General features: G+C 42.4%; 1 protein-coding gene across 7 annotated transcripts in view; it reads left to right on the forward strand.

Moving 5' to 3' along the window:
- CCNY (cyclin Y) overlaps positions 1 to 23,687 on the forward strand; it is a 335,063-nt gene that overhangs the window by 95,016 nt on the left and 216,360 nt on the right. The window contains exon 1 of one of the 7 annotated variants that reach the window (XM_077896649.1): positions 3,188 to 3,407. The exons of 5 other annotated variants lie outside the window; for them this stretch is intronic. In XM_077896649.1, coding sequence (XP_077752775.1) covers positions 3,254 to 3,407 — 154 coding nt within the window. In that variant the 5' untranslated portion in view covers positions 3,188 to 3,253. Of the gene's footprint in view, positions 1 to 3,187; positions 3,408 to 23,687 lie in introns of those variants that run through there. One more of the 7 variants, XM_077896648.1, reaches the window with a different exon arrangement.

The raw sequence follows: 23,687 nt of genomic DNA on the forward strand, positions 1-23,687 counted from the left end.
TTTTCTTCTTCAAGTCTAGAACTAGTCCTAAGCAGTCACTGCTAGCTTCCTTCAGAGAGAATAAAAAAGGAGAAGTAAAACTAGAGTCTCTTTTCCAGAATCTCTTCCACTCATAACTTTTGCAGATTTCTTCTCTCATTATTCTAACCCGTTTCTTTGCTCCCTTCTTGCTCAGTGATACTTGGACATGGGGGCAGGAGGTATTGGGGTAGATATAGCTGAGAGGGGAACTTACAGACTTTGCAGTTAGAACCAAGGTTCATATACCCACTCAGGCCTTTTCTCAGTACTCTGATCTTAGGTTTAATTATCAGAATTAAAGTGTCTTTATTTGTAAAATGTGGGAAACAGCATAGGCTTAGATGTAAAAAATACTTATTACGGAATATGACTCTCAGCAGGTGTTCAATAAATGATATATTTCATTAGTGTCTTGGAATTGCTTTGCTTCTGCAACCTCTCCAAAGCGTCACTGTGTTTCAAAGGCGAGGTATCTTTGCCTGGAGCAGTCTGAAGTGCGCATGTGTGTGGGCCAAGGGGAAGGGCAAAAGGGGGTGGCACTCAGGTGAGTCACTGATAAGGCTTTAATAGTAGTCCTGGGCCTATACACTAAAAGTCAAGACTTCTGAGTAAGTCCAACAGGGAACACAGCAGGAATGTGGAAGAGGGGATGAGGACGGTGGGGGATGGAAAAGCCCTTGTAGACCAATGGCCATCCACACCTTGGCAAGTCTGTGGCTACCCTGACCCCCGGTCCTGTCTTCCTTCGCCTCGAGATGCTCTTTTTTGTTAACACTGCCCAGTGACCCGCCAGTACAGGAAGCTTGCAAACAGCTACTCTGCCTTTCCTCTTAAACCTTTCAAACCATATCATTAATAAAACATTATAAATTCCACAATTAAATGAAAATTATTTAATATGCCTGAATGGATATGCCATACACTTATGGTTCAGTATCTGGGTGTTTATAGTGCCCCAATTACAAACCAGCAATCAGAACAGACAATATGATAACCCCTGTCCCAATTTTCATCCATCTTATCCGCACGCTGTAGCCCTGGAAATGTGAATATTCACATTCAGTGACTTGCAGTTATGTCCCTATAACTTTCCTGGGAAGCAAGATCAGAACCACCTTAATAAGGAGCATTATTTTGTCTTGTTGATATCTAGCCACCTTTTCAGGGCTGCAATTCTTTGGAACTCCCTTTCTCATCTTGTCAACATCAGTACTTTGCTGCCATTTATTTTCCAAGGACATCCGCCACTTATTGCAACAAATGGCATTAATCCACTGGAGAGCATGAGGCTCTTTTGATTATTGGCTGATAAATGTATAAACATGACTGCATGGCAGAGAGAGTACAGGTTGTTAAAAGGGCTAGATATCAAGAATTAAACGAAATACGTGTTTATAAAGCCTCAGGTAAGAAGTCCACACGTTGCTGATGATGTATTAGTTTCCGCAATCCTTTTCTTCCCTTTCAGTGCTTGCATCTATCACGGACTTGTACTGGGACCCTGGGCAAATCGAGGCGCTTCATCTTTTTGGGCTTCAAGTATCCCCAGATATAAATGAAGAGGGTTGCACCGTATTTTTTGTGTTCACAGCCATTTTTTCCCCTGAGTCTCTCCTGACTTGCTCACTGACTATTTGGAAAGAATGGGAAGATTATTTCTGCACCCTGAGGAGGTCTTTGTGGGGTGCTGGGAGGGCATGGAGCCCGCCAACCGTGGGCCAGGCACGTCCCATCGCGTCCCTTGATCTCCGCTCACACGCTCAGGCTACGCTGGTCTCCGCAAGACGCACTCAGCAGCCCTGGGAGGTGCAGGACAGCGCGCGTTAGCGGTCCCGGTCCGCACGTTAACTTCCCACGCACTCAGGAACACTGGCTACTTCGACAGGAGTGTGGCCCGGGACCCCCCAAGATCTACCCCACCCTCTGAAACAAGGTCAGAACTCAAAGTAGACGCGAGAAATCCCAAATCAGGGTCCCGTTTCCTTTTAAATGCTTAAAACAAAACAGGCCAAACAAGACAACCCCTTTCCCGCCGGTGTGCGAGACAGCCTTCGCGGCCCCAGCCCCTCCCTACCGCGGCCCGCCGCCCGCCGCCCGCCGCCCGCCGCCCGCAGCCCGGCTCCGTCCCCCGCCCCACCCCCCCGCGGCGCCCCGGCGCAGCCCTCCCCTCCCCTCCCCCACTGCGCCCCCAGCCCCTCCTCCGGCTCCGTCCTCGCCCCGCCCCCCCGCGGCACCCCGGCGCAGCCCTCCCCTCCCCCACTGCGCCCCCAGCCCCTCCTCCGGCTCCGTCCCCGCCCCGCCCCCCCGCGGCACCCCGGCGCACCCCTCCCCTCCCCCACTGCGGCCCCAGCCCCTCCTCCGGCTCCGTCCCCCCTATCCGCGGCCCCCGGGGACCCGGCCGGGCCCAGGGCGGCGCAGGCCCGCCGCGCACTTCGGGTCCCCGGGGAGGGCTCGGGGGAGGTGGAGGACGCCGAGAGCGGAGCTCCCACCGGCTGGGTCTGCGGCCCCCGCGCCCGCCTGCCCGAGGGCGGCCCCGACCCCTGCTCCGTACTCGGCGCGCCGCCTCCCTCGGCCGCCCATCCGCTTCCAGGGCAGAGGGAAGAGGCGGCGACCGGGCGGGGCGGGGCGGGGCGGGCGCCGTAGGGGGCGGGGGCGGGCATCCTCGCTCGCCGCGCGGGGCTCCCCGGCTCCCGGCTCCCGGCTCCCCGCGCCCCGCGCCCCGCCCGAGGGCCGCACCGACGCCCGCCCGCCGGCCCTTCCGCCCTCACGAACTCGCGTCTCCCTCGCTTGAACCGGAAGCTGTTCGTGGGCCGCCGCCGCCGCCGCCGGAGACCCGGGCGCCGACCGGGAAGCGCGGGGGGTGAGGCGGCCTGCGCGGCGCCGCCCGCCATGGCCGCGGCGGGGTGAGCCGGGCTCGGCGGCCGCAGTCGCGCGGACCCGAGCGCTCCTCCGCCGCGGACAGGCCCGCGGGACCTGGGCGGGCGCGCAGCGAGGCAGGGGGGAGCCGGGAGCCGCCCGCTCGTCGCCGCCGCCGCCGCCGCCGCCGCCCATGGCGAGGACCCGCCGCCGCCGCCGCCGCTGCTGACCCGGGGGCCGGCCGCCGCTTCCGCCCCCTCCCGCGGCGGCGGGCGGGCCTCCCCTCCTCGCGCCCGCCGCCCGCGCCCCGCGCCCCGCGCCCCGCGCCGGGGGACCGGGAGGAAGGCGAGAGCCGCAGGAGCCGGGGCCGCCGAAGATGGGGAACACTACCTCGTGCTGCGTGTCGTCCAGCCCCAAGCTCCGCAGGAATGCCCACTCCCGGCTGGAGTCCTACCGGCCCGACGCGGACCTGAGCCGCGAGGACACGGGCTGCAACCTGCAGCACATCAGCGACCGGGAGAACATCGACGGTGAGCCTCGCCAGCGCCGCGCCTCTGCCTGCGCCCCGGAGTCCGCAGGGCAGGACCGGGTCTTCGCCCCCGGGCCCCCCGGCCCCCCCGGCCCCCCCGGCCCCCCCGGCCCCCGAGACCCCGAGGCCCGAGGCCCCGAGCGGGCGGCTCGGGAGTAGCGCGGGGCGGGGGGCGCAGGTGGAGAGGCGGCGCGAGCTGGCCGCGCTCCAGCCGAGAGCGGCGGTGCTGGGCTGGGGGCGGCCCGAGAGCCTGCGGGCCCCGCACGCCGAGTTCTTCTCGTTCGTCCTTTGGGAGGCGGAAGGACTGGATGATGTTTGGCGGAAATGAGTGAATCCCTTTTCGGAATCAGTCTCTACCTAGAGTGGGGAGAACAGGGTTGGCGTGTATCGGCTTCCCCCGGAAACTTACAGATTGACCCCATTGGGCAGTTCCTTATTTCCGTTAAAAACTTAATTTTATTTTATTTTATTTTATTTTATTTTTTTTTTTGTGGCGGGGAGGTATGTGCAGGATTGGAGTGAAATAGATTCACCTGAATACTTAAAACACACACACAGCAAACTCAATTATTATCAGAATGGTTTGGAGACAGCTTTGGGTTGTCACCCGGTTTTTGCTTGGCGCAGAATGACTGTCCTATGGATTTCTGATTGAGCTGAGTGATGTTCGGACTAGTGTTTGTAAGGGAAGATAAGGGGCTGATCACTGCACCTGGTAATGTGTATTTATATTATTGGTTCCACAGTATCTTCCTTAGTACTAATTTATCCTTAAGCTACCTGGCTTATCATGGATAGGTAGTTTATGCATCATGCTTGAATTTACATAATTTTCAACTTAAAATGTGAACTTGGAAGTATATTCTCATGCAACGTGATTTTCTTGTTTTAACCCCCAAATCTTCATACAATTGGTGTAGTTCAACTAAGATGAAAAATTTCTTGTGTGAATGAATTGACACAACTCTATTACAAGTCAGCTTTAGGATGGAGAATTCCCTCTAGTCTGGAAAACCAAATTTAAACTCTGCTAAAGGAAAGAATTTTCTCATTGTTTGGCCTCTTAATTTTTTCTAAAGAGTTATGTCATCTTTGCAGGACAGCAACTTTATTAAAGGAGTACTGTATCTTAAAGGCACTAATGTAACATCTGGTTTATAGTAGGCACTTAGTAAATTAGGGTTCCGTGTGATATTTCTGGTGTAGTTATAATAGATTTCCATTATCTTAACCTACTCTTTAGATGTCTTTGAACTACAGTTATACTTTAATGCATTTAAAGTCGTCTAGAAGGGTATTAAAGTCTGGACTGTCTTGATTATTGGTATGGTCCAAGCAGTTGAAAGAAATGTGTAGTATATAGTAAAGGTTTTAATAAGTATTATATTTTAAAGGAATGAATGAATACAGGAGTTTATTATAGAAAGCCATTACCGAGTCTTATACAACGCTGACAGGCAAAAACATTTGGAAATAATTTCTCCATGCTGTGCACTAATATTGGGAGGAAGCTTTATGTTTTAAATACAAATTTAAAAAATACAGACAAAAGGAAGATGTACATTTCTTAGAGCCAAGCTGCATGCTATTACTGACTATAGTAAGGAAATGAGAGGAAAAAAAGTAATTATAACCAGGTATTTGGCACTACGTCTTAAAGGATTTTTTTTTTTTTAATTTTTATTTATTTATGATAGTCACACAGAGAGAGAGAGAGAGGCAGAGACATAGGCAGAGGGAGAAGCAGGCTCCATGCACCGGGAGCCTGATGTGGGATTCGATCCCGGGTCTCCAGGATCGCACCCTGGGCCAAAGGCAGGCGCCAAACCGCTGCGCCACCCAGGGATCCCCTGGCACTACGTCTTAGAAGGATTTTGCTAGACAAAAAGAGAATAGTATTGTGTGTTCTTTCATTTGAAAGAAATCTAAGATTTGGTCTCAAGTAGTTTTGAGAAAACTTCAGAGGACCACCAAATCTGGTTTTGGAATTTCAGGATAGTTTAAGACACTCTCGCACATGTTAAAAAGATTTCTAATCTAGGCTTGTACTGTCCTCTTGCTCCAGAACTTAGTTCATATGATGATGTTAGTTTATTTATTTATTTTTTAAAAAAGATTTTATTTGTTTATTCATGAGAATACACAGAGAGGAGAGAGAGAGAGAGAGAGAGAGAGAGAGAGAGGCAGAGACACAGGCAGAGGGAGAAGCAGGCTCCATGCAGGGAGCTCGACTCAGAACTCGATCCCGGGTCTCCAGGATCACGCCCTGGGCTGAAGGCGCCGCTAAACTGCTGAGCCACCCGGGCTGCCCTGATGATGTTAGTTTAAACCGAAATACTAATTCACATTTATTTATTTATCTACTCATTAATTCATGGGAGACAGAGAGAGGCAGAGACATAGGCAGAGGGAGAAGCAGGCTCCCTGCATGGAACCCAATGTGGGACTCCATCCCAGGACCCTGCCATCATGCCCGAGCCAAAGGCAGATGCTCAACCATTGAGCCACACAGGCATCCCCTAATCTACTATTTAAACGATATTTTCTCTGCCAAATTCAATAAATAATACTTATAGGATTTACCTATATATGTTTCTCAACATTGGTTTCAATTACACCAGAAATCTAGGACTGGGCCTTGGTGTTAGTATGTTTAAAGCTCTCCAGGTAATTCGAAGATATAGGTAGGATTGAGAATCCCTGGCTGGATAAGTCTGTTGTTCAGGGACATTTTCCATAGAAATTCATTCAGTATCAAGCTGGGAGAAGAGAACAGATTTAAGTTAAATAGCATATAGAAATAGCATATAGGTATAGATTTTAACTTCTGAATTATATTGATAGATGATTAGTAAACATTTAAAAACTACTACTGAAGCATTCTTTATTCTAGTATATAACACCTGAAGTGCTCAAGTACCATCTTTATTCCTAAAGACATCTCAGACAGATAGAATTGAAGATTCAGAGGGGTTCATGGGGCTTCTGTGATAGGTCAGTTTCTTAAAATCACAGAGGCATAAGGTTTGAATTTATGTTTTCCCTGCTCAAAACACAATGGGTAATATTTGTCCTATAGTGTTTCAGTGACTGAGTCAGGGCAGTTAGGGCAGTTAGGTTTCTATGACACCTACCAGCAACTTGTCCTGTCTTTGTACTCAAAGTACAAAGTACTTTGTGGTGTTAGGTAATTCATGTTTTTGGAAATGTATATGGGACTCATCAACTAACTCCCTAGGTATTTCTTATAAAATTATTCTGGGATTGAGAAATAACAAAAAGACTTAACGACAGTGGTAGTAATGCTTGCAGCCCTTAGATATTGTTTACTCTGTGCCAGATGCTGCTCTGCTTGTTAGTATTCACAATAACCCTAGGATAATATTGTCCTTTCTTTAAGACAAAAAGTGAGGCAGAGAGAGGAGAAATGACTTGCCCAAAGTCATATGGTCAGTAATTGACACATAGAAACTTCCCATTGTTGCTTGATTAGCTATCAAACATTAATTAGTCCTGGGGTTGCTTTCTAGGGTAAAGTGTGTGTCTTTGCAGTCTTAGCCACAGTTTCTCTGAAAAGAAACATCTATCTTCAATAGACTGGTCTTCCCCGATTAGATTATTTCTGTAGGGATCCCTGGGTGGCGCAGCGGTTTGGCGCCTGCCTTTGGCCCAGGGCGCGATCCTGGAGACCCGGGATCGAATCCCACGTCGGGCTCCCGGTGCATGGAGCCTGCTTCTCCCTCTGCCTGTGTCTCTGCTTCTCTCTCTCTCTCTCTCTCTCTGTGACTATCATAAATAAAAAAAAAAAAAAAAAAAAAAAAGATTATTTCTGTAGGAGGAGAGACAAAGGGGTGGACTTAAAGAGAATTTAAGATTAATTGAGACTAAGTGAATCAGGAGAGAATGCCTGTAACATCTAGTTTGTCTCAAAATAATTGCCGGCAATTTCATCCTGTGTAGATCAGCTGTTCTCTCTGACAACCCAGTTTCTCCATCATCCTGTATCCAATCTGCTAGGAAAGAATGGCTCTCAACCTTCAAAATACATCCAGAATCTAACCACTTAAACCTCTCCTGCTGCTCATCTGAGCTAAGCCACCTAACTGATCTCCCTGCTTCTACCTTTGCCCACTACAGTCCGTTCTCAGCATAGCAGCCATGGAGAGATCCTTTTAAAAACTTTTAACATGTGACTCCTCTGCTGTAAAACTGCAGTGACTCCTTATTTCATACCAAGTAAAAGCTTTACAATGGACTTTTACCATGGATGGAGTCATTACAATGGACTTCAGAGCTCTGTGTGAGCTGCCTGCTTTCTTCACTCAACTCGTTAGCTCACTCTAGGTACACTGGCATCCATCCTTCAGTGCTGTTCCTTGAATACACCCGACATGCTGTCACCCCAAGGACTTTGTTCTGTCCCTTTGCCTGGAATATTTTTCTTTGTTTCCTCTTGTCTAACTCTCTTGACTGCTTACAGTCTTGGTTCATGCCTCCTTCTTTTCAGTGAGGCCTTCCTCACCACCTCCTTTAACATCTCTCCTATTACCTCATCAGCAGTTCTAGTATACATTCTCTGAAGTACTGTTTCTTTCTTAGAAATCATCTGTAATATACATTGTAAGTATATACATATATAATAACTATTTTTATCTACTACTATGTAAATTTCAATAGAACATTTTTGTTTGCTGTTGTAACCTAAGTGCCTTTTACCCTGAAGACGCTCTGTATTTGAATGAATGAGTGAAGCCAACAACTTAAGGATGTTGGAGTCAAAGTACCATCATGTGTATTTATTGCATGAGAAAAGCAGGAGGGAAGTAGAGAAAGACCAAGACTTGTAATAATGAAAGTAGAGTGGATATGAAACTTTTTGGTTTTGTTTGTGTTTTAACCTGGGAGGTAGCAGGTAGGGTGAAATCCTGAAAATGAAGCTTAAAGGTTATAAAGCATAACAAAAGAAAAAAAAAAAAACTAACCTGAAATAAACCATGGCTAATGGTAGTCTGTTTAACAATGTGATATATTTAGTTTTTTTTTTCCTTATCTGTTCAGATGAATGGCTTTAGCTGTGGCCTTACATCCTTAAAGATCAAAATGAGGCCAAAATGCTTTATAGACCAAAAAGTACTAATAAACATATGCAATGTTTATGCATATGCATAAATATGCATACACATATGCATATTGCAACATAGGTAATTTAGCCACTCTTGGTGATTTTCTTTATTAAATGTGAAACGTTCTAGGATATACAGCAATTAGTGTTTTAACTTCCTATAGTCAGAGAAACTAGAAGCCTAAGGGGCTTATCCTAGGTCTGGGAAGGGTAGCTAGAAAAAAATGCACTCACTGTTACAAGAGTTGGGGGAGAAAGAAGCAATTTATAATCTAAGCACGTTATTTTATTAGCTTAAATGACTGATCTTGGTTTCTTTGGGTATATGCAGCCTCATCTCTTTGGATTTCTTCTTGTGTCTCAGACCCACTGACCATTTCCAGCCTGATGGGCAAAACTCTATCTGTGGATTTTCATTCCATACTAAGATATATTAGCTGCACTGCCTGCAAGATTTGTGGAGACACTCTGACTGAGCATGGACTGACATGTATTAGGCAGATTGGAGAGGTGCATGTTAAAGGTTTGCGGAGGGGACCATTCTCCAAAGCACTGATGAGGAATCCACAACCTTTACTTAGTTATTTTCCTTTCTAGTTTAGTCTCGGAGTCATTTACTCTCCCCCTCATTTTACAGATAAGTAAACTGAATCTTGGAGAGGTACAGTTTCCTGCCCAGTTCATGCAGAGCATGGACAAGGGTAGTAGAATTTACTGTGTGCTAACTTTGGCCCAAGTGCTATGCTAATTACTTGACCTGTGTTATCCTTTTTAATCTTTATATCATTCTTCCTATTTTACAGGGGAGAAAATTGAGACTGAATGGTTAAGAAATTTGCTCACGGTCTCATAGCTAGTTAGTGTCAGGGTTAGGATTCAATCTGCTATTACTTGCGAGAGCTCCACATCTCAACGGCCCTGTGACAGCTAGTTAGGGAATGACCTGGGTCTAGAAACTGACCCCTGTCCTTGTGCCTGGCCCGTGTCCACTTTGCTTTAAAACATTCATTCATCGTCTGTATGCTTTGAGCTAGCAATACTTTGTGATTAGGATTTTTACTTTTCTGCCTGCTTTTTGAAAGAGGCAAAGATTAAATAATTTTGTAGAATGGTAGATTTTCTCACCCTTTTCTACAAAGTGGAGTGTCTTTATTATCTTAAGGAGATAAATTACTTTCACATTTCTGGCTGAAGTTAACACAAACATTGAATTCATTCCTATCTAGGAAGGGGTAGAACCAAAAGGAAAGAAATAACAAGGTGTAAGACATGTGAGTGGCATTGAAATTCTGTTTTAGTCACACCAGGTCAGGGATGTAGCTCCAAGTATGTCATATTGGGCTTACTTTCAGGAAGCAGCATTTGGTATTTTTCACAAGAGTGCTCTTGATGATATCATGCTTGTCATACTTCAAAGGATGAATCCTTTCATGAGTCAACATATAGGCAGCAGGGGTGAGTCCATAGTAGTTGATATCATGCATTCAGTATCATTTTCAGCTTGTAGTTGGAAGGAAGGAGAGAGTTCATGTTCCCTGCCACATTTTGCATCATCTTGGAATTGAGTAGTTTGTTGCTGGGAGTCTTGGTCAGAAACCGTTTCTTCTCTGTGCTCTGAGACTCAACATTGTTCTGCCCTGTGTCTCCTGAAGAATGAGGTAGGGCTCAATAAGGATAAATCCAGGACAGGGTCTTCTTAGAATGTGCCTCTGGCTCTCTAAAGTGTGTAGAGGACAAAGAGCAGGAGCCCAATAACCAGGAGACACATGTCCCAGACATGGCTCTGCCTTTACTATGGGACCTCCATCTTGCTGAGCCTCACTTTCCTCGCTGCTTGAGAAGAATGTGCTTAAAATTACTGCTTAGCCTTATACCCTGAGGTACCTAACATAAAAACCAAAATGAGGTTAAAATGCTTAATAAACCAGAAAGTACTCGATGAATGTATGTTATTATGAACACAGTACTCATGTTGATGTTCTTGCATGAAATATTGTGTTCCAAGATCTGCAGCAACTGTGTTTGAACTTTCCATAAGCAGAGAAACTAGAAGCCTGAGGGGCTCATCCTAACAAAGACATCAGTGTAGTGAGTGTTCATAAGATGGTGCCAGAAGGATAACTGGAATTTTAAAGTGGGTAGGATGAGGTTATATAGAGCTGTATGACCTTGAATGGGAAGCTTGCTGGCAGTAGAAGTTGGAATAGGAATACGACTCTTTCAAACATTTACTGGTCTTCTGGGTTGCATCTCTTCAGAGTCACACCATGGCGTCATATAGTGAGCAGTGGTACTCCTGGAGGGAATGGAGCCCACCCAGCTGGTCCGCTGACTGTGTCATGGGAAGGAAGTTCCTAGGAATGGTAATATGTATCCTTAAGTGAAGGCTGAAGGAAGGGTGCTTTTTTCTTTTTTCTTTTTTCTTTTTTTTTAATTCTTCAGAGAAGGTTTTAAGGCATAAATTTATTGTATTAAAATACTGCTTTAGCTGAGTGAAGTAAGTCAGTCGGAGAAGGACAAACATTATATGTTCTCATTCATTTGGGGAATATAAATAATAGTGAAAGGGAAAATAAGGGAAGGGAGAAGAAATGTGTGGGAAATATCAGAAAGGGAGACAGAACGTAAAGACTGCTAACTCTGGGAAACAAACTAGGGGTGGTAGAAGGGGAGGAGGGCGGGGGGTGGGAGTGAATGGGTGACGGGCACTGGGTGTTATTCTGTATGTTAGTAAATTGAACACCAATAAAAAATAAATTAAAAAAAAAATAAAAAAAAAGAAAAAAAAGAAAAAAAAAAGAAAAAAAAAAAACAAAACAAAAAAAAAATAAAATAAAATACTGCTTTAAGTAAAGGGGAATTCATGCACTGAAAAATGAGCTCAAATAGCCCAAAACAGGTTATTGGCTGTTTGTAGCCATTTCTTTCCAGAAAGTCTAGCTAGATTCACAATTGCAGAGAGCTCTAACCCACTTTTCCTTTCCTTTTCTTGGGTCATTTATGCTGTTTGTAGTTGTTTTCTATGGCTCTTTTACTTCTTCTAGTGCCTCTTTTTGCTGTCTGCCTCTTGGAGGAAAGGGATATTTCAAAGCTTCAATTGAGGGTTGACACACAAATTGACAGATACTTCAGGTCAACAAGATTTTGCCTGGAAAGTCTTGGTGAATTTGAGAAAAGAGATCATCTCAGGGGTTGGTTAGCTACAGACTACTACACTCTGGACATCTCTGTTACCTTGCCAGGAAGGTTGCTTTAAAATACTGGATTGGAAAACCTTGAAGTCTTTTTTTCTTCACCTTTGTCAGAATATTGACATTTTATATATTAGTTTTGATTTTGTCAAGAACTTTTATTTTTTTATTTTAAGGAACTTTTATTTTTGATTTGTTTTTTTAGTATGGCCAAAAAATTGAACATAGGAAGTAATAAAAAAGGAGTTCTAAAATGTTTGGACGAGGGGAGGAGGGTGGGAGTGAATGCGTGACGGGCACTGGGGGTTATTCTGTATGTTAGTAAATTGAACACCAATAAAAAATAAATTAAAAAAAATAAAATGTTTGGACGATGCTAACATTTCTGGGCTAAGTGTCTACTTTCCCATAGTTATACTACTTTGATAAAAAATTATTGTTAAGTTGGTTAACAATAATCTATAGCCACATTACCTACTACATATAATTTTAATTCCTGGGTCATCACTTTGTGATCTTTACTCCCTACTTGGGATATAGCGGGGCTTCATTGGGTATGATAATTGTGGGTTCCATGCTCAGCATAGCTTTACTAGCATCTGTAGACATGTCAGCTGGCTTTTGGCACTGAGAAAAGTACAGCTGGAGTACACTAAAGATAATTGTTAGCAACTGCAATTGCATCCTTGCCAGTTTGCTTTGTGAGCCTTGTAGAAAATCTTAGTTGGATGATGAAATGCAAGTCACTTCTATTTTGGACACCTCTGATTATAGACCTTCTGGCTTTAAGGAGGAAGTATAGGAAATACCCTGCATGAGAGTTCATATGTAATATAGCTGTGTGTTGCAAGCCCGTGGATGTGTTTAAAACATTTTATAAACAGATTCTTTCCTGTGAATGGTTGCTTTTGTTCTTGGTGGGCAAAAAGGGAAAAAGAAGTTATTAAAAGTATTTTGATTATATTTGGTAAACTCTTTGTTTCACTGCAAATTTACCATTAATCAGAGGAATTAGTGCATGCATGGATGGGTTAAAACATCTTTTTTGTCTCTCAAGAAAAGATTTCACTCAAAATTTAGTATTCTGTCCATTAATGAATTTACAGTTTTTTTTTTTTTTCTAAAATTTTTTTTTTTATTTACTTATGATAGTCACAGAGAGAAAGAGAGAGAGAGAGGCAGAGACACAGGCAGAGGGAGAAGCAGGCTCCATGCACTGGGAGCCCGACGTGGGATTCGATCCCGGGTCTCCAGGATCGCGCCCTGGGCCAAAGACAGGCGCCAAACTGCTGCGCCACCCAGGGATCCCGAATTTACAGTTTTTAAGGATATTAATTGAATACATCTATTCCATTAAGTGTAATCATAATTATCCTTTAAGCTATCTCTGGCTTTTAGGTATGGATCCAGACTTTTTTTTTTTTTTAATAAATTTTTATTTATTTATGATAGAGAGAGAGAGAGAGAGAGAGAGGCAGAGACACAGGCAGAGGGAGAAGCAGGCTCCATGCACCGGGAGCCCGACGTGGGATTCGATCCCGGGTCTCCAGGATCGTGCCCTGGGCCAAAGGCAGGCACCAAACCGCTGCGCCACCCAGGGATCCCTGGATCCAGACTTTGTATAGTTGCTTAAAAGAGTAGGTTTTAGGGCTTCTGTGTACCTAGTCAAAGTCCAGGTTGAGAAATGAAGTTGTGATGCCATGTTTAATTCAGTTTCAAAAATTTCAAACTTACAAATTCATCAGAGATTACTTTATTTACAGTGAGGATTACTTTTGGAAGTTTATATGGGTGATTTTATTTTCCCACAGCCTCCAGCTATGTGTAAGTGATGGACTGTTATTTTAATGTGTAGTTTTGCTTGAAAAGCATGGGTAAACAGGGTTTATATAGCATTAGAGATCACCTTCTGCCTCCTGAAAACTAAAGTTGATCTTACTGAAGAGATACAGATCGTTTATTCACTTTAACTTGAGCATATATTTGATCCTTTTCTATATAAAATAAATCTAATGTCTGATTTTTTTTCCATTTCTTTGATTTTGTAGGAAGTGCAGAGGAAGCCTAGCAAAGCCGGTATTCAAATGTGTGACTTTTAAGTATTAACCACTTAGGGATAAATTTAAGAGATGGGAAACATATTCTTGCTTTGCAAACCATTTGCTTCAGTGGAAGATGGTTTTTTTCTGACAGGCCATGTATCTTAAGCACCATGCAAGCTCTTTGAGCACGCTTGGCTGTTTGTAGAGCTACTAGTAGGAGGGTTACTTGGTAACTCAAGTTAGGAAGCTGTTGGCAGCCTCTGGGTGTTGGAAGTGAAGTATATGAGCAGAGGAGGTGGGGAGGAACTGTGGCAGCATCGTTAAGATGGGACCCAGGTGCAAGACAGCACAGCATGCCTTGTAATAGCCTAGCAAGGCCCTGAGACGTAAGAAATAGGCATCAGAAGTGGATTGGTTGCTTTTATATTGGGTGATGTTTGGGTGCCTCTGCATCGTTGAGAATGATTTGAGATGGATAGTAAGCATGGCAGTGACTTTCAGAATTGAGAGAGATGTTCTGCTGGGAGAGGAATTCTGACATGAAACCAGAAAACTTGATATCCAGACAATATTTTCTTCTTTCATTTAACTAATAAGTATTTTTGAGAGAACATTTGTTGAGTTTTTTGAAAATGAAATTTATTATTGTGCCTGGGTATTTATAAGACAACACTGTGATAGGACTAGAAGGAAAGAATGAAAGGAATTGTGGGAAGGAGTGTTTGGCTGAAGTGAAAATTTGAAAGCAAGGGGCTCATGTCAGTAGGTAAGTGTGACATTAGTCTGCTAGATGGCAGCCAGCTACCTCCACGTAGGCATGGCTTAATGCAGCCTTGTCCTTGCCCCCCAGTCTCCATTGTTCTCAGATTAGATCTGTGTATTCACTTTGGGCATGGAATGTTGATAGTTCAAGGCATCAGATGAATGCTTTTCCCTTTTCTGTCTGTATCTGGCTCTAATGAACATGATTCGAAATATGGTGTCAAACTGCAGTATTGATGTCCAGTAGAGAAGGACAGTCTATAAATTGCCTATATAATTTTTAGTTTTTTAATCCTCACAGTAACATTCATAAATGGGTTTTATCTTGTTTAGTCATATTTACGTGTGAAAGTATGTTCACTGAGCCTAGCTTCTTAGTGTAAAATTCAGGAACCCTTTCAGTAAAGCAGGAGTTCTTAAGCTATATCAGAGTTTCTCAACCTTGGCATTGATATTTTGGACAGGATAATTCTTTGTTGGTGGTGAGGGCTGCCCTGTCCATTGTAAGATATTTAGCAGCATCACTGCATTTACTCAGTAGATGCTGGTAGCATCTTCCTATCCCCAGTCGTGACACCAAACATGTCTCCTTGCATTGCCAAATATAATTTCCCTAAGGAGGCAACTCTCCTTCTACTTCTCCTGAGAACCATTGAATTCAAGGTGAAAAGGAAACAGTAAAGCAACTTCCAAATGGTTTGCTGTGTCCCTGGCTTTGACACATTCAGGCAGGGGGTGGGGATGGGGTGGGTGTAGAACTTCATAGACTCTATGCTGCACAGCTCCAAGGGGTGATCTGGACTTGATGTGATCTATGCTCTGCCCTCTTCCCCCAGCTTTGCAAAGGGTTGCATTGTTCATTTGAACTCATTAGAACTAGCATCCTGTTCTAAGATGGACAAGAAAGACATTGCTTGCAAATCTAACAATGGCTGGTTAGGATAGCTTTCTGTGTGTACCAGAAGGTGTGTAAATTCTTTACTTGAATTCAAAAATGAATTTAAAAAATCACTTAATTTTCTTCCTTTATGATTTCTCTTCTTTTCTTTTCTTCTTCCTCTAGTTTCTCTTTCTCTTTCTTTTTAGTGTAATACACAAAAAGGTATGGTAAGTTTTTCTTCTTTTAGCCAACAGTTTTTATTTTTTACTCAGTTTTAAAAATCAGCTAGTTCTGTGTGTGGGTTTTCATATTTTATAGTACTAACAGTAGACTTTCCTTTTGAGAATCTGTTTTGATGAGGAATATAAAAATGGAATGCCTGTTAGAAGCTGTAATTCTTTGATCTGACTGTGTTTTCTGCAGTAGCTTTGGCTGGGTTTGACAAATGTTCAGTACAATTTAGTATTTTTGTGGACCTTTTGAAATTTCAACCAACAGCTTGACGACGTGGCCTCCTGAGGTGAACAGAATGGGTGTTTGATTCAGCTGTCTGATACTTAAGAACATCTTAGAAACCTTTGGGGGAAAAAACCTCTTGGTTGCATCTGTGTTGCATTGTTATACTTTTAAGGAAACATATTTAGGGAGGTACCTATTTCAATTATTTGATTTCAGGAGTCACTTTCTTTACCTGAGGACACTTCTGCTGGAATAAGGAAATGGTGGTATTGGCTTCTTGAAATAGAGGTTGAAGATTCAACTCTTGATTTGTAGCTTATCTAGAGGAAAAATGCTCCAAAAAATGTGGTGGTGCTGTATTCCTGACAGACATTTCCTCTAAAAATATTTGAACTCAAAATGTCAGTCCCTTAGATATAAAAGTGTAAAGATACAAACGGAAGTGACTTGAAAAATTTTTTTTTAAAAAAGATTTTGTTTATTAGAGAGAGAGAGCATGCATAAGTGGTGGGCAGAAGGAGAAGCAGACTCCCCACTGAGCAGGGATCCCAGTGCGGGACTCCATCCCAGGACCCCCAGGATCAGGACCTGAGCTGAAGGCAGACGCTCAACCAACCGACTGAGCCATCCAGGCACCCCTGGAAGTGATTCATGAAGTTGAAGATATTTTCCAAAAGCCTGAGGTTTGAAAATGTATAGTCAAGCCCTTCTGTGTCCATATAGCACATATTATTTGTTAGGAAACGTTATCATTATAAAAGTACAGCTATTCATTTAGAGAGGTGGTTTTCAGCACCCTTGTTAGAAAACACAGAGGGAAACTGGGTTGCTGGAGCCATTAGTCTGAGATTGAAAAGGCTCCTGGGGGGCAGCCCCGGTGGCGCAGCGGTTTAGCGCCGCCTGCAGCCCAGGGTGTGATCCTGGAGACCCGGGGTCGAGTCCCACATCAGGCTCCTTGCATGGAGCCTGCTTCTCCCTCTGCCTGTGTCTCTGCCTCTCTCTCTCTCGCATAAATAAATAAATAAATAAATAAATCCTTAAAAAAATAAAATATTTATAAAAAAAAAAAAAAAAGAAAAGGCTCCTGGGAGAATGATGGGAAGACCAAGTCCTCGGTGCTGTGACTATTTCTGGGGCTGTCATGTCAGTGTCTGCAGAACCATTTAGTAGCATTATTGGGAGTCATAAGAAGGAACCGCTTCTAGTTCATTTGGCACACCTGGAAGGGATATGGAAGATAAACTCATTAGATCATATTAAGCCATGCAGAAACAGCTAGACCTTGGTTATATTCTCTCTTTTCTTTTTGTATTCTCCAAAGTGACATTAGGTATTGTTTTAAGGGTGAATCTAAAGTTTGAGCAACCCTAGTGTATATGCCTGTTGCTGTGAAATGAAGTCTCTCAGGGAAGGTCTAGCCTTACCCAAGTTAAATGTATTGAGTTCTTTCATTTGGTTTTCAAATGCAAATGTATACAAAGCCTATTTGCACGAAATGAAAATAGGACAAAACATATTTTGTACTACTTACATGAGGGCTCTTAGCATGGGGACCAGGGGCATAAATCTGCAACAGAAAATTATGGTTATAGAATATTTAAGATATTTTCATTTTAAGCATATAAAAGCATTGGAACAAGATGAACAAAAATGCTTCTTGTTAGGTGCCTTTAGAGGACCACTTTTGGTGAACGGGTAACTAGCTCATTATTAAGGTATTGTGAGTAAAGGGGTATTTATAATGAATGGAAATTATATTCTCTTAATAAAGACCAATGCTGCTTTGAATGTCTTTAGCTTAACAGTTTTTGGAGCCATTTCTCATTGTACAGTTTGGTGTTTCAGTTTAGCCAGCTTGTGATGGGAATGATTACAGAGATCTAAGTTAGCTGTGTTGTTTGTTTCTGACTGTCTAAATAATTCATCTTATTTTCAGTACTGTTATAAGATGCTTGGTATATAATGTTTTGGCCTTTATTTCACTTTTTTTATTCCATTTTTTTATCTAGAATACTTGTCTCTTGCTGTTGATTTTTTATTTGAAAATAACTGTTAATCCTGATGGTGGGATCAATGTGTGAGGTGGCTGAAAACTGAGCACAAAATTATTATTACTATTTTTTTCCCAGAGTCCAGAAGTGGTGACAGGTTTTCATTTGGATTTCTCGCTGTAGATAAAGAGATTGTATTAAGCAGAATGCTATTACTGTAAGGGCCTAGGCAAGCAGAGAAGTTACAGGAATTCCTTTCCTTTTATTTTTTTATTTATTTTTTATTTTTTATTTTTTTTCCTTTCCTTTTAAATTAACATTTTAGTAAGTGGTAAACCCCTTATGTGGAAATGATACTAGAATGTGTTCTCTTCAACCACAGAGAAGATGTTGGAGAGAAAATGGAATTCAGTAGGCAAGTCTTGGCTGAGAGATGCTTATTTTCTAACACTTTAGGGGGGAATTTGGTGCCTGCAATGAGGCTCAGAGTCATGGCTACTGTGGTCAGTCCCATAGGTATGCTGGCTCTGCAGAGGGGCCATTTTTAAGAAGTGTGAGAATTTGATTGCCTCCCACCCCCCGCAGGAGTTTAAGGTTCAGTTCTTCATTTGGTCAACAAACAAAAAGTTCCTCCAAGTACTAAGTTCCATGTTCCCCACTGGATGCTGGGAATGCAAGATCAATATAACTTGGACCTTGCCCTTAAGGTCCTAATAATCTTTTAAGGGGAGACAGATATGCAAATGGATGATTGCAGTATACAGAGATAGAAGGGAAGCCAGAGTGATTACCTCTGTCCTGGTTGATGAGGAGATGTGGTCAGAGAAGGCTATGGCAAGGGCAAGAGGGATGGGAGTGGGGAAGAGGCAGGAAGTGTGCTGCAGGCAGAAGGAAACTGTTTTTGAAAGGTGCCAGGGTGGATTGGCACATAGGTTAATTCTGAAGTCAGTAAGGAATGTGGAACTTGTTGGTGGCTTAATTCCCAAACATCTTATGTAATGAATTATGCACATTAAGAAGACATTGATTCTAAAAGATTTCATAGTTGATGGATGTGGAGACCAGTTTTGTGTATTTTGCATACATTCTGGATTTTGTAAAATGATTACTCAAAGGTATAATGTGGGAGAGAGAATAGATGTTTTCAGACCTGTGAAAGCAGTATATTGCTTTTGTTGAGTATGAGAAAATAGCCTTTATAGAATCCTAGAACATTCATACAATCAAGTACCATAGAGATCCTCACTTTACAGATACAGCAGTTGTGCTAAGAGGGATTGCTCCTCAGCATCACACAACTAGTGACAACGTGGTAGCTGCCTCCCCTCAGAGCAAGTGTTGTGAAAGAAAGCATGAGAGACCTGCAAGATAGAAGACACAGCTGTTTTATGATCCAAGTTTGGAAGTAATATTCCATCATTGCTTGCTTGTTAGAATTAAATCCCTAAAATCCAACCTACATTCAAGGGAATGGTGTTACACAAGAATGTGAATACCTAGAGATACTTTAGGGACTGTATTGGAGGCTCCTTACCACAAGCATTAATTAAAACTTCTTTTGTTTGTAGCAGAAGTCCCCTAAAACTGATTTGGGTGAGGAACCGGGGAGGGAAGTATTATTGGAAGTGTATGAGAATATTTTTATAGAAGGCAATGGCGCAGAACATACCTGAGTCTTACTTGGAATTGGGAGTTAGATAGCTTGTAGGAACTGAGGCAGCTATTTCTTTCAATATTTTACTTTTAAATTCTCTTGTCAGTTTTAATTGATCTTATCTTTCTCTATGTTTATTTATTTTTCTGTGAATCTTTATTATAAAATAGCTTCTTTTCTTCCTCTATACACGGTAGCAAATGGCTACCTCAATGTCTTCAATTCTAGGTCCGCAAAAGACTGACTAGAAGCTCTGTTCCGATTTCCTAAGAGAAAGGATTGAGTTCACTTAAATTAGTTGATAGGATGGCTCCCCCTGTGAAAGGTGTCCAGTCATCTATGACATGGTGAAGGTCAAGGTTGAGTATGGACAGGAAGACTCATCTATGACATGGTCAAGGTCAAGGTTGAGTATGGACAGGAAGACTTACCATTGTTTGTTGTGGGGAATGAATACAAGGGGTGAGTTTGGAGAGGATAGTAAATGGTTGGGGGAAGCCCAGTGAAGGACAGAAGTAATTTTCTCATATTTTGTTTTTATTTTTTATTTTTTTTATTTTTATTTTTTTAAATTAATTAATTTATTTATGATAGTCAGAGAGAGAGAGGCGCAGAGACACAGGCAGAGGGAGAAGCAGGCTCCATGCACCGGGAGCCCGATGTGGGATTCGATCCCGGGTCTCCAGGATCACGCCCTGGGCCAAAGGCAGGCGCCAAACCGCTGCACCACCCAGGGATCCCTCATATTTTGTTTTTAAAATACATGTTTTGGTTTTCCTAAGACATTCCCAATATACTCCCAAAATAGTAGACCTAAGATGAATTAATTTAGGTAAAACTCAGCGGGGAGTTCATTTTTGACAAGACCAACCTTAGCAGAAAAACATGATTGTTTATATTAAGAAATTAACAGAAATGTTTTTGAGACTTTTGTTAACTCGAAAGCTAGAAGATCAGTAAGTTTTGAATAAAATTATAATTTATTTCTCTTTCTTTTTGAACTTGCCCCTTATAAATTTCAGATTTATCTACTTTTTACAAAACATTCTAATGCTGTGAACATCTGTCAACTTTCCTATCTTAGATTTTTTTTTTAGCAGTTTATGTAACTTGAAATTAGCATTTTCTCTTCTGTTCTAAAACTGCCCATTTAGTGTCTTCACATAAACCATGCTTTAAACCAATCTAATTGATTTAAATAAATTATAAAGAAGCAAAGATTTTTATTGACATTTTTGCATATTTACTTCCATAGCATTTAAAAATAGTACATACTTTGACATAGCTGTAAAATATATTTTTTTAAAGATTTTATTTATTTATTCATGAGAGACACACAGAGAGAAAGAAGCAGAGACACAGGCAGGGGGAGAAGCAGGCCCCATGCAGGGAGCCCAACATGGGACTCGATCCCCGGTCTCCAGGATCACACCCCGGGCCAAAGGCGGTGCTAAACCGCTGAGCCATCCGGGCTGCCCAGCTGTAAAATATTTTGTATTATGAAGATAGACACCGAAGGCCTTTCCTGGGAGTAATTTTCTTTTTGCTTTGTAGATTAATCAGGAGATTAGTTTTGAGTTTTGTCCTTAGAGTTTGATTTGAGCCGTCCAGTAGTAGCAGCAATTAAAGCAGATTAAGTATGTGGTAAATGCTAACCTTTATATATGTTAAAGCATTGTTTTGTTGATTAAAAGTTGAGACTGACATAGTTGTCTGGGAATTGCTGTGTGGTAGATAGCTCTCTTAACAGCTCTCAGAAGTCTCTGAGTGGGGAAGCTGGTGGTATATATGAATGGGGGAAGCAAGGCAAGTGCCACTGGGGCAGGGCGGATGTGGAGACCAGAAGAGTGATTCTGGTTATGGCAGGGTCCACTTAACTTGGGTTCAGTAAGGTTTGCTGGGTGGTGCTGCTCTGGAAAAATCTACTCCAATTATTTATCCTAATGTATTACTCACATAATACACCATTATTGTAGATTTAGATTTGGTAATAGTGCTGCTATTTCCTGTTAGAATCTGGTAGAGGAAAAAAGACTCTGTATTGCAGTTGCAGGAATCTCTGGGAAGATGGAGCAAGTTCTCTGGCTTATTATTATTAATTGCTTCTTTTGCTTTACTCTCTTCAGGCTGTTCTTTCTTCTAATCCTGTCTCTTTCCCCTTAACAGATGTGGAGTTGATCATGTCACTGCCCTGCATAAAAACCTACTTTGGCTCCTATTGTAGTTAGAGTAAAGCACAAACTCCTCCTCATGGCTCACAGTCATTATTCTGTCCCTGCTTGCCACATAAATCTCCTTTCTCATATAGCGACTCCAGCCACAAGGACTTACTTGATGTTTGTCTCACTACCAAGCTTGTCCTGGTCTAAGGTTTGTGCACTTGTTATAGCTTCTACTTTGCAAGATCTTCCCAAAGATAACTACCTTGTTGGCTCTTGGGCAACCTGTGTCACCTCCTCGGGGGTCTATCCCTAGAAACACAATTCAGGGAAAGGAACTCTCATCACTGTGGCAGTTCTATCATTTTCTTACCTCACTTTGTTTGCCTATTTGTTGTCTGTCTCCCCCAGAATATAAACTCATGAGGATAGGGACAGTGTGTGTCTTGCCCATCATAATATTCCCATTATCTAGAACAGTCCTTGGCACATAGTAGTTGCTCAGTAAATATTTGAACAACTAGAGATACTGCATTCATTTTACAGCTAGTAAACATTTCTTTTTGTTTTACAACTTTGGCATTTTTAAAGGGCACAGGCCAGTTATTTTGTAAAATATCACTCAATTTGGGTTTGTCTGATGTTTTTTCTTGATTAGGTTCAGGTTGTATATACATTTTTGGCAGGAATACCACAGAAGTGATACATGAAGAGGCACATGCCGTTTGTCTCATCATTGGTGATGTTGTTTTTTTGTTTGGTTGAGGAGTGGTACCATTCAGGTTTCTTCAGTGTAATGTAGCTTTAATTAATAATAATAAGTAATTTGTGGGGAGATTGAGACTATGTAAGTATTCTATTTCTTATCAAGCTTTCACTCATTAGTTGTAATGTCCATTAATAATTTTTTAGTTCCTTCTCTGTTTTTTGGTAGGCAGTGTAAGGAAGAGCTCTTCCTTCTCCCCATTGTATAAAAATCAGTATGGAGTCATGGATTCTTATTTGGTGAGTTGTAATCTCTTCTTATTTTTTGTTGCTTGACTTGTCCCAGCACCAGATTTGGTGGTGGGAGCCTCTTTAAACTGGTTCCTTTCCAAACTATATTCCTTAGATATGTCCTAATTGTTCCTGAGCACTTCCTTAGTTTCTGGCAGGATTTTTGCTTTGTAGAAATCATTTTTCTCTTGGTGTGGGAAAAAAAATTTTCTTCCCTCTTAAAAAATATGGATGTAATGTTTTCCTTATAGAATATCACATAGTATCAGTAGCAAATCCTGATTCCTGAAAATGTGACCTTAAATAAATCTCTCTTTTTTTAAACTGTCATGATTTTGCTTGTTGTTTCTATGAAATCAAAGAGTAGCACCTTATCTGCTTGTAGCTCAGGGACTAAATGACATGTGGTCAGCAATACTTACTGAGTACTGCCAATGCATAATGCTATCTATCTGGGCTGATAAAATTATATAGGAAAGTAGAAGAGAGCATGTCTCTGCTTTATTTTTCTTTTTTTCTTTAAAGATTTTGTTTATTCATGAGAGACAGAGAGAGAGAGGCAGAGACACAGGCAGAGGGAGAAGCAGGCTTCCTGCAGGGTGCCCGGTACGGGACTCCATCCCAGGACCCCGGGATCACGTCTTGAGCCAAAGGCAGATGCTCAACCACTGAGCCACCCAGGCGCCCCTGTATCTGCTCTTAAGGATGGGTTTAGTGCAGGAAGGTAAGGCTACATACCGCACATAAGAACAAGTGAAATTGAGAAGGTGAATTTTAACAACTGTCTGCTTTATCCCGCTTACATGTAAAGATTACCATTTGGTTTGTAGCAGTAGTCTCAAGAACTTGGTGCCATTTGTGACTACTTCTTGTTGAACTCACACCTGTAAGACAAGGCAAGGCCAAGGCCTGACCAATTTTATCAGTAAAGAAAAAACAAATTACTTTTAGATTTAGGTGGTTGATTACCTACAAACAGAAAAAAGAATAAGTGAAAGGTGCCAGCTTCCTGTAATCTTTTTCCA

Source organism: Canis aureus, chromosome 5 (genome assembly GCF_053574225.1).
Source record: "Canis aureus isolate CA01 chromosome 5, VMU_Caureus_v.1.0, whole genome shotgun sequence".
Lineage (NCBI taxonomy): Eukaryota > Metazoa > Chordata > Mammalia > Carnivora > Canidae > Canis > Canis aureus.